General features: G+C 37.3%; 1 protein-coding gene across 2 annotated transcripts in view; it reads right to left on the reverse strand.

The window, feature by feature from the left end:
- The window catches only part of ptgfrnb (prostaglandin F2 receptor inhibitor b), a 45,904-nt gene extending 38,850 nt beyond the window's left edge, over window positions 1-7,054 (reverse strand). The window contains exon 1 of one of the 2 annotated variants that reach the window (XM_017456829.3): window positions 6,544-7,054. In XM_017456829.3, coding sequence (XP_017312318.2) covers window positions 6,544-6,646 — 103 coding nt within the window. In that variant the 5' untranslated portion in view covers window positions 6,647-7,054. The remainder of the gene's footprint in view (window positions 1-6,543) is intronic. The other variant, XM_053675994.1, reaches the window with a different exon arrangement.
- Window positions 7,055-11,820: the final 4,766 nt, after the last annotated feature.

Genomic DNA, 11,820 nt, shown 5'->3' on the forward strand with positions numbered 1-11,820 from the left:
AAAAAAGACAACAACTTGTTTTTTCATATGACTGTATGTACATGCACACACACACACACACACACACACACACACACATACATACACACACATACACAGACACACGCACACACACACACGCACATACACGCGCACACACACGCAAACACACACACACACACACACATTGTTAAATAAAGGGCTCTCTTTGAGGAGGAAGGTCGGTACTGGATAAACAGAAAGTGTCAAATGTGGGCAGAAGAAGAAAAGAGTCAATAGAATTCAGCTCTTGAGTTTTGTAAATTTCTCACAGACTATAGTTTTATCACAAAGGTTTCTCACAGTAGAGGAAGGCGATTATGTGGGAGCTGAAAATGGCTAATATTGTGAACAAACACTAAGATAAATATAGCTGCAAGCAGCAATGATCAGGGTTCAAGCACTTTAGGGCCTTTAAGGACATGTATAAAAAGATGTTTCTTAATATTGTGCAAGCCTATAAGCACCTAAATCAGAGAAAACACAATATACGTTTAAGAAATATTTGATCATTTACCTTATAGAAATAGCATTTTAAACCGTTAAACTGTTGTAGTGTAAACTATTGCCCTTATCTCCGTTCAATTTTGCATGCTTCTTAAGAATCATATATGCTGCATGTGCTTACTTAATTTCATGCAGTATTGAGTTTTCCTTCAGGAGTTATTGACTTTTGGGTACACTAAGCCACACTCATTTTTGTCAACAACTATGTTATGTCTATCTAAATAAAAAAGTTCAACATATTTTTTAGATTAATTATTGACCTAGAGAGTCCAGAGAATTGTAATATATTGGTTTCGCTGTAATTGAGCAAAAAAAAAAAAACTTTCACTGGTTCACAGTAGTTGTTTTTTTTTTTTAAATAATCTCAAATATTTAATGAACAATTTGATTGACATCAGTGGTTCATGAGACAAAGTTGTTCAGAGTGAGGAGATCTGATATGAATACCGTGCGCACATAATATATAATAATTTAAACATGTACAATGTGATAGTATCTCCCAGTGGCCTTTTTTTTTCTTCTAATTTTTCACAGACCTGGGACATGGACTCAAACAGGTGCACTAAGATTTGCTCTGATCTGCCTTCATTACCCTTGTCTAATAGCTGCTGAATATTAATTGCCTGATGGCGGCCATGTTTTTCAAGACTCACAACTGTCCTCATAGACACTGATAGGAACTTGGACAAAGACACTTTGTGCAGGATTTCAAGTCATTTGGACCATTGGTTCCATATTTCGTGCCAATTTCATGTTTTGTCCGGTTATTGCACCACCACGTGGCCATCCTCCACAATTTTGTGCATGTGTTCTCGGATTGAGCCCATACATAAGTGTGCCAAGTTTGGTGAAAATTTCTCATTCTGTTCAAGAGTTGTAGCCAATTAAGTAAAACTGACCATGCCCCCTTCAAACGTTTTGCATGGCTTTTTTATGAAATTGTTTTTTATATATAATTATTGATCTAAGGAGTCTAAACAATTGTCCTGCACTGGTTTTATTTTCTGAGCGAAAAAACAGTATGAAACCATATGAATTATACCGTTATACTGAATATATACACTGTAGTACATAAAACCATTTATGTGCATGAAAAGCTTGATATCACCCCCCAATGGCTGATTAGCTTCAGAATTTTTCTCAGACCTCTGGAGCCAATAGTTAAGTTTCTTTCCGATCTGCCTTTGTTAAAAGTGTCTAATTGCTGTTGAAAATTAATTGGCCAATGGAGCACGTTTTTCAAGATACATGACTGTCCTCATGAATATTGATTGGACCTCAATTAGACCAATAATTCCATCGTTAGAACCAATTTAGTTTTTTCCTGTTATAGTGCCACCAACCATTCACACTCAGTAATTTTTTATGTGTCCTCAGATTTCAGATCTCATACTAAATTGTTTCAGAAATTAAAACAAAATCAGCAACAACTCATCCAACAAGTCACAAAAGACCCAAGGACAACATCAAAGGACCTACAGGCCTCTCTTGCATCAATAAATGTTCATGATTCCACTATCAGAGAGACACTGGGCAAAAATGGCATCCAGGGATCCAAGGCGGAAACCACTGCTAACCCAAAAGAACATTAAGGCTTGTCTGAATTTTGCCAAAACACACCCTGATGATCCTCAAACCTTTTGGGAAAATGTTCTGTGCACTGATGAGTCAAAACTGGAACTGTTTGGAAGACAGAGGTTCAGTTACAGCCGGCATAAACCATTATTCCACAAAAAGAACATCACACCTACGGTCAAGCATGGTGTACGGCTGCACGATTATGGCCAAAATGATAATCCCGATTACTTTGATCAATATTGAGACCTCGATTATTTATCACGATTATTCATTGGTTTTAGGGACGACATATTTTTATTGCACTTTCACATTTAAATAAACAGACAGCTGCTTTCACCTCCACGTTGTGCTACATTCCTGCTAATGTACATCAAATTAGACTGGTCCTTAAAGTGCATCATCTCGTAGAAGCAAAATATAAATAAAATTGTACCCAAAATATAGGATAAGTAAAAATGCCATCAACCAAATAAAAATATGAAATTAAATATAACAATATGCAACTAAAAGAAAACAATTCAGGTGAATGCAGAAAAGGCAATGACAGTGTTTACAGGAGTAGAGACGCAAGACAATTTCTTTTAATTACAAAAATTTAGGAGCACAGTTGAAGTTGAGGGTTTTATTTATTTATTTATTTATTTATTATTATTTTTATTGAGATGGTAACATTAATGTGCCACAATATAACACACAAGTAGGCATGAGAAAACTTGAGCTGGACAATTATGACAGAATTTAGGAACATAGTGTGAGCCATGACAAATTAATTCACCTTCTGATAAACTAAATGTAATATTTTCAGTTAATTTTACAGACTGTATGTAAAAAAAAAACAAAAACAACCTGTTCCACATTGTAACCAAACACAATAAACATCAATGTTCAGTGTTTGAAGTCGGCTCCTCTTAAATATATATAAAGCTACACTATTAGACATTTTCCTCTCTCATGGTTCTGGGCTGGAGTCAGTTCTCGAACCGCTCTGTGTATATTGTGTATATATCTGAATAATCTCATATAGGATGTGATTGGGTGAGTTCATTTACCTGCCAGATGCAACGCGCTTTAGTTTAATGGTGTTCATTAGGGCTGCTCCGATCAGGATTTTTACGACCGATACCGATCCAGATGCCAATTTTTTTTGTTTAAACTTTAATCAGGAGGTCTGTCATAAACAGTTAAATGTAAGCTCTCTGCTCCTAGTCACTGTTAACTGAGTTAAAATAATAGCAATGAGAAATACTGTTGGTTGATTGATAAATAAACTAGCATAAAATATTTATTTTTAAATATCTTAAACAACAAAGAGTCCTAATTAAAAGTAGACTAACACAAATATGATCCATATTAGGAAAAAGGCTAACAGCTTTCTAAGGAGATAACGAACTAAGGCAAATGTCAAACTCATATTAAATGCAACCCATAGTAATTAAACATTATTTCATTTCTCATTTTATTTATATTTAATGAAGTTATTATAATATCTATTTTTATATTAAATGATTTATATATAACTAAGTACATTTTCTGTCTTTACATTTGATTAGTTTTCTGTTTGTTTGTTTATCAGTTTGAGATTGGTTCCCCCAGTACAGTGTTGCCATGTCTGCTGATAATATTGTTTTTGGGGGGACTGAATCAAAACATGGAAACTGGAACTAACTTTTCTAGTAACTTTTCTATCTGGCAACCCTAAGTTTAAATGAAGTGAATACACTGTGTATTTGAGTTAGTGAAGAGCGTGAAGGAGAGCAGCAGTGTACTCCTTCTGAACAGTTGCTACTCTTGATTATGATTGGTGAGGAATTATTTAATAAAGAAGTTTGAATTAAAGCCACCTTGTAGCGTTAGCATTATTATTAATTTACTCCGCCCGACGCCGCTGTGTCTACACGAGCAGGTCGCAGTTGCAGGTCATTTTTCAGGATCAATAAAAGATGGCGGTTGTGAGATCAGGAAGTTGAGAGAAGCAGATGATTCAGTTCAGTTCAGTGTTAATCATCATCATAATGGCTTCTCTGCAGTATTTCCACACTTGTTCGGTTGACTGAGCAGATGAAAAGCAGTGTGAAAGTAACTATTGCGTGTTGTAGATGCATTTTGGACTTCCTGTAGTTTTTATTCCGATTGTATTATACAACTCCTCGCACCGGTGCAAATAAATATTTATTCACAGTCTCACAAAGTACTTTTCAGTCGCAAATGTGAGTGAAATGGTTGCACTGTAGAGCACTGAGTTTATCTGCAAAGTTTTTACCTGTTCGGCGTGATGAGGTTTAATGTCTGACAACCTCTGTAGTGCCATTTAGCATCGTGCTAGTGTCATGATTTCCCCTCACGCAAGCGCTGGAGCTTGCAGCGAAACTGGCAACTCAAGCGCTAAAATGCTAACTCCATTTCCGGATTTTGGCACTACAAGATGATGTCATCCCTGTGCCACTCTATGTGATTGGCTGTAAGTGTAGGAAGCGCTTGATTTGATCTGCAGCGGAGTTTTCTATGAGCAGAGGACGAATTTTAAAGGTCAATATCGCAGTCGCTCATGTTCATTAATCGTATTCAGTCAAAATCGTAATCGCGATCGATATCCGATTAATTGTGCAGCCCTAGCATGGTGGTGGAAGTGTGATGGTGTGGGGATGCTTTCCTTCTTCAGGGCCTGGGCAACTTGCAATAATTGAGGGAAACATGAGTTCTGCTCTCTACCAGAAAATCCTAAAGGAGAATATCCGGTCTTCAGTCAGTAAGTTGAAACTCAAGTACAACTGTATTATGCAGCAAGACAATGATCCAAAGCATAGGAGTAAATCCTAGTCCTTGAAATAAGTGAAAGACTCATCTCCAGTTATCAGAAGCGTTTGGGTGCAGTTATTGCTGCTAAAGGTGGCAGTTAGTTTAAGGAGTCAATTAGTTCTTCACATTGGTTCAAATTTGTTTATGTTTGTTTGTAATGTTAATAGAGACTGTAACGAGTCAGCAAACGTGGAACACTTTACAGATAAGAAACTTTTTTGTTTTCATTCTTTGTTTAGTATTTTTACGGAATTGTGAACGATCTATAAGTTCATTTTAAAAATCTGTTTTTATCACAGAAGATTTGTTCGAATTTGTTTAAACAAGAGTTATCACTGTAGGTAAACTGGGTAGGTAACTAACAGAAAACAGTTCAATTTTTATTGCTGTAGGTAAAATATTGAACATAAATTGTCTTTTTTTAAATTTACTGTAGGTAATCCATAAATTAACAGAAGATTTCCATTTTTTAATTACAGGACAAAGTTCGGGTAGTGATCTGCCAGTTTATTTTCTGTTATTTTACGGATTTATTTAACATTTGCAGTTTTTGAAGCCTACTGTAGGTATATCATTAAATAACAGGAAGTGGCCTGTTTGTTTTTTGGGGTTTTTTTAAACTATAGGCACAGTATTAAATAACAGATAATGTGCTGTGGGTTTTCGTATACAGAAGGTATATCATTAAATAACAGAAAATGTCCTGTTTTTTTTTATTTAATTTTATTTTTTTTTACTGTGGGTTCGCTGTCAATTAACAGAAAATTTCCGGTTTTTCATTACAGCACAAAAATCCGTGTGATGAGCTGACAGTACTTTTTCTATTATTTTACTGATTTATTTCTTAGAGTGTATGTTTACAAAAACATTCCAAAAAAAAAAAAAAACACAATCTGTTTATTTGAAATGGAAATTTCATAATACATCAGAATTTATCAATAACACCACGTTTTCACAATGTATACTGACAAATAAGATTATTATTATTATTATTATTATTATTATTATTATTAGAATTGTATACGATGATGGAGTAGAGCAGAACATTAGTTGCATTTAATAGTAATTGGCCTGGACATTTTTATGAAACCTGGCAACCCTGGCTAATGATTGTCAAGCTTAAGCTCCTTGTATGTGACAACAGGAAGCACACCTGTTGTATCAGACAGTTGAACCGGTATAACGAGTAGCTTGACTGTGTGCTGGATGAATACATGTTGTCGATTCTTAACTACTATTATGGGGTTACTCTAAAAATACACAAGACAATAGTCTATAAGAAAAGTCAAAAGTGACAGAGTCTATAATTAACAGAGGTTATATGTCCGGATTACTGTAGTCCTGCCTCACTAAAATGTATGGTCACAAGTATTTGCTCTACTGCTGTACAAATCTGACAATACAGTTAACTCTATTCAATACAATTCCAGCGTAAAGGAAACTGTTCATGACCACTTTTATTGTTTATTATTAATGTCTTCAAAGTCCCACATGGTGGAACTGTGGGTTTGAAACCAAGGTTTACTCTCTTAACACACACACACACACACACAAGTTCTTATAAATGTACTCGCTGACTGTCTAGCACACACACACACACACACACACACACCCTCTCGCTCTCACAGGTGTTCCTGTACTCACCTACGGTGAAGATTAAGGTGATCATGAAGGGAAGGGTTCTCATGTCTTTGCGGTGTGTAATCAGTAAAACTTGTCCGGTCTTCTCACACATGACACCTGACATTCACTATTTTAGTTCTCCGTTATCCAGTTTCCCAACCTGAAACAATCCTGTGCTCAATGCCTGTGCCTGTACTGGGGTAAGATTTAGTCGGGATAGTCCACCAGTTCGGGGTTAAACTCTGAGAATGAGCTCGTGTTCTGGAGGCGGTTGTCGTGCTGCACCTATGAAGTGTGACGAAACTTTTTTTTTCCCCTCTTTTTTTTTTTTTTAACAACTGCTGGATCGTGACATTGCAGTGTTTAAACCGTTTCTAAATAACTCAGAGGAAGCTCTTGTGGGTTAATCCAGTTCGCAAGGCAGCGTGTTACCTTTCCTCAGTCAGGCTCATTGAGTTAGTAAGAAGTAAGAAGAGCTCCACGTGTGTTTATTCTGTCACCTCTGGAAGAAAAAGCTGCTCAGTTCCCGGATGAATGAAGGAACTGTTTGTTCAGGTGACGCATGACTGCCTAATGCCACAAGATTATTACTCAATTACAACAGAGTTCAACTGATTAACTAAAGGTGCAATGATCCATTTAACTACTACAAATGATCTGAAAGAAATGTCGAAAATAAGTGTTTAAGTGTGTTATGAGTCTGAGAAAATCTATAGGGTGAGTTCAGCAAAAGTGGGATAAATTCATTTCATGTTAGCTAGCCCTTTAAATATGAGGTGCCAATACATTTTAGAGCCATGAATACTTTCCACAGGGTCGGGGGTTCGAGTCCCACCGTGGCCCTGTGTGTGTGGAGTTTGCATGTTCTCCCCGTGCTTTCTCCCCAGGTTTCCTCCCACAGTCCAAAGACATGTATGATAGGCTGATTGGCATGTCCAAAGTGTCCGTAGTGTGTGAATGTGTATGTGATTGTGCCCTGCGATGGTCCAGGGTGTACCCCGCCTTGTGCCTGAGGCTCCAGGTTCCCTGTGACCCTGAAAAGGATAAAGCGGTATAGAAGATGGATGGGTGTATTGTTGCAAAATTCGCATTTAGTTCTTTCTGAATGTGTTTTAAGTACCGTCCCGATAAAGTGGGACGGTAGCTTTCAGGTAATGTGGGACACTTTTTAAAGTATTATGATTATTGATTATCATACTATTCTGAGCTAGAATGTCATGAACCATGTCATAAACAGTTATAAATTCATATTATGGTTCATGCATTCTGATTTTACATTAATAAGGTATTGTGTGGAATCTTGTGGCAGATAGACCTAGCCTAATTTGAGCAAACTTTGATCACTTATCCACTTTGCCAGTCGGAGGTGGACTGTGCTGGTTCCCCTCTGACCAGCATCATTCAAAGACCTTTTTGTGAGGCCAAAAAGAGGAAGGGGCATGAAGAAGCCCAGAGCCAAGCCACCATCATACATTCTAACAAGCCCATGACACTTTACTTCAAAAAAAAAAAAATCAAAACAAGAATGGAAAAGAAAAAAAAAAAAACCAACACACAACAGAACGAAAACAAGCAGCTCAGATGAATGCAAAGGTTGCCACAGATGTTCTTAGTTTTCAGTGTTTATGGAGATGTGATTTTTTTTTTAAAGCATAGTCAACAAAATGGATTACTGTATGTTTTTGTTCAGAAGGCCTATTGATTCTCACAATTAGGCGGTTTTTCAGTCAGATCTGAGGCACTCACTATTTAAAAAGGACGATTGTGTGTTTGTGTCTTTTGTAACAATTAAATTGTTAAAAAAAAATTCTTAACTTAAAATCCCTGTCCTACTTTTGCTGATGACCTGTCCCACTTTTTCTGAAAATACCCTTTCAGTGAAAAGCAGTGCCTAAGGGTGTTCAAATGTCTATCATTATCACATTAAAGTTATATTAAATATGTTTTTCAGCACATTTACATTTAGGGTTGTGTCTTTGCAATAAAATTTTTTAAAAAATAAATCAAAGGCTAGCAGTATGAAGTTTTTGTCATTGTGCCATGTTGACTTTACCAAAAACTGTCCCAGTTTTGCATAGTTCACCCTATAGACAACAGTAGCGATGGTGAAATTAAGCTTTGCAATGCACGAAGTCTTTCACCTCAACTGTATCGTGAAATGGTTCATTACTTGCTCAGTACTTTTCAACACGGTGCACACCAATGACATCTTGTGGTCAAAAGGTTGAAAAGATGCCTTTGCGTCCTAGAGCACGCGTTCCCAAACTTTTCCAGGGCAAGGCCCCCCAAATGGCATTAACATTTGACCGAGGCCCCTCTTTAGCTAGATGTCTTTAAAACACATTAAAAATACAGACTTCTGAATATATCCCCCTTTTTTTAAAATTAATAATCACATCTTACATCTTTACATTACATTACATTAGGAATTGATTGTGTGTGTGTGGTTGTCTGAGAGTGAGAATTTATTTTTCACACCAAATTGTTGAGGCCCCCGGGCGCCCCCTGGTGGCCCCTGCTTTGAAAACACTGTCCTAGGGGACCTGGTCATTTTTTATTGTTTCATGCAATAAGTCAATCACTTAGTACTCTGAAAAGCATAAAAACAATAAAAATAAATAGTCTTTCATGTATTATGTGTCATGTGTCAGTGTTGATGTAGTACTTATGCAATGTATGAATAAATGAGTCTATGAATGAATTTATGAAAGAATTTATAATGGGACGAATTAACTTGTACTGTAGCCATTTTTATGAATCTGCCTTGATCAACACAAGCAGCCTGATTCACGTAAGGTTTTGCCTTAGTCCTAAACCTGAGTTCATTGGCAAGACTCATGTAGGAATATATATGACCAAAAATAAAGTCAGTTAAAGGGTCAGTTGAAGTGCTTGTGAACTGGGAAGTTGACATTATATTTTATGGGAAATGTAAGACTAAAGATTTGTATTTATTGAACAGGACTCGTTCAACAGTGCATGGGCTAAGTCTGTTTTTTTTCTTATTTACTATTTCTCCTGCCTCTGAGAATATTCTCTCACATGGGACTGAGGAGGCAGGAGTGCATAAACATTCCAGGGCAAGATAATGCATTATCCATTAATGCAGGGAATCTTCTGTGCGTGGGATATTTGCGTCACTGGGTCATTGAACCTGAACTGTGGCATCTTCAGTTGCATTTTTCATCATTTTTCAAACACACAAACAGTACCTGAGCGGGTTGCATGGATGCCTGTGGCACCTGCTGGCTCTAGTTGTGATGAGGGGACCTGAGAGGATGTGGATGGGGTGTTTTGGAATGCCTCAGCTCTGATGATTGCAGCACATTTTGCTGTGAGATGTCTCACAGCAGTCTGGGCATTTGACTGTCTGCGGAAGCCTACAGTGGATCAAGCAGAGTTGCCTGGCTCATAACACTCATAGTCACATATGTAGACATCCTCTCCAAGAGAAGCCTCATGAGGTTGTTGCACAATCTGCTTGCCCATCTGCTTTTGTAACAGCAATAGTCTTTCTCTTGCTGTTGGACTTGAAATGACCCACAATCTTTCAGACCTTTAATATCCTCAAGTCCTGGTGTTGGTTTTATGGCCTTTTTCACAACCAAGTTTAGGGTATGTGTGATGCAGTTTGTGTGGCAGCGCTTCAGGCTGCTGGCACATGCCTACAATTTGGCAGCAGCATCAGTTAAAAGACCTCACACTATGTTCTGAATGCCCCACTCCTCCATCAGAGCTGTCTTCACTTCACAGTCACTCTAGGATTTTAAGGAAACTGAAATATTTGGAGGAGCCTGCAATTTTTCAAAATTGGCTGCTTTGAGCCTCTCGGAAAAATCTTAATAAATCTCACTTTAATCTTTAGAATTTAGTTCATGTGTTCATGTTGATTTGAGTAATGTGGTTTCTGTTTATGAGACCAGTTACTGTGAAACAACTTGAAACACACACGTCAAAATGTCGGTCTGGCCGAGTATTCATGCAAACATAGTCGGTTATGTCTGTGAATGTAAACAGTTGGGAAAGAAATGGGATGTGTTTCAGTATATCAGATCTGTGCATTAGGTCTAAAAAACCTGCTGCTGTCTGTGTCATTAATGTTAATCAAACAACAAAAGACAAAGAGAAAAATCACTCAGTTTCCGTAGTATTTCTTACTTGAACACTACGGATAGCCTGTAGTCATATCGCCCGCCCCTAAACATTAGCATTTGGTCATTTCAGTCTTGAGTTTCATGTGAAATGTGAAACGCACTTCTTAATGTAATTAATCTCATAAACCCTGCTGACAGGGATTTGAAAATTTATTTTAGGAATTAAAATGAAAAAAGTTACAAGAGCTACAGTTACAGAGCTGTGTTTAGAAATGAGTATGTTGTCATTCATAGACGGATTAAAAGCAGTAATAAAGCATGAAGCTTGTTGTTATGACATGCTGCTGAATGTAACTCTACTCTGTACTCTCTCTCTCTCAGGCTATATGACTGTGGGGGAGATGCATCAAATAACTGAAATGTCAGCTCGAACTGGAGGACACCATGTAGTGTGATACAATATCAAAACGGATTAATTTGTATTTTCATACGTTTATAATATAATAAAAGTTCTACATATACCTCTATATTGCTTTTTTCTTTGGAACCATTTTTGATAGGAGACTAGATGAGGTGCTGATGACGTGAAATAAAAAATATGAAATGTTACATATATATTGCCATTGGTTCGTGAAGGTTAAAATATTTATATAACGGCTCACTGTTGAGTTTACAATTTCAATTTCAAATCTTTTTTCAGTTTAATTACTTTCTCAGACTCGGCCATTAAGGACTCGGATTCGAGTCCAACTTGGCCGCTTTTGGACTCGGACTCGATCGGTTAAGGACGTGACCCAACACTAGTAAGATGGCTATGAGAAACTCCAGGTACAGTTTCTTCACAGGATCGTAGTACATCTGGTAGAGCACTTCTGCACCATAGCATCGTTTTGCTTCTTTCTACAGATGGAAATGTAACTTCAGCTCGTCCCACTGCTCTAGTACATGCACACAGCAGTCCTGCATGAAATGACAGTATGTATAAAGCTGCATTAGCATTAGTGGTGTTTCACCAGGATTGATAAATTGGTAGATTGACATATTCTCTGTGCACTGTGAGAAAACCACTTGTGTGAGTGTGAAATTAAACACTTGAGATTGCGTTCCAACGGCTTTGCAGGCGCGATGTTGAATGGCACAAAGTTGAACGGAATGGCACGCACTTAAGCAGTTCTTGTTCTTTTTCACAGGGTGAGTATAAACT

This window comes from Ictalurus punctatus, chromosome 26 (genome assembly GCF_001660625.3).
Source record: "Ictalurus punctatus breed USDA103 chromosome 26, Coco_2.0, whole genome shotgun sequence".
Taxonomy (NCBI): Eukaryota; Metazoa; Chordata; class Actinopteri; order Siluriformes; family Ictaluridae; genus Ictalurus; species Ictalurus punctatus.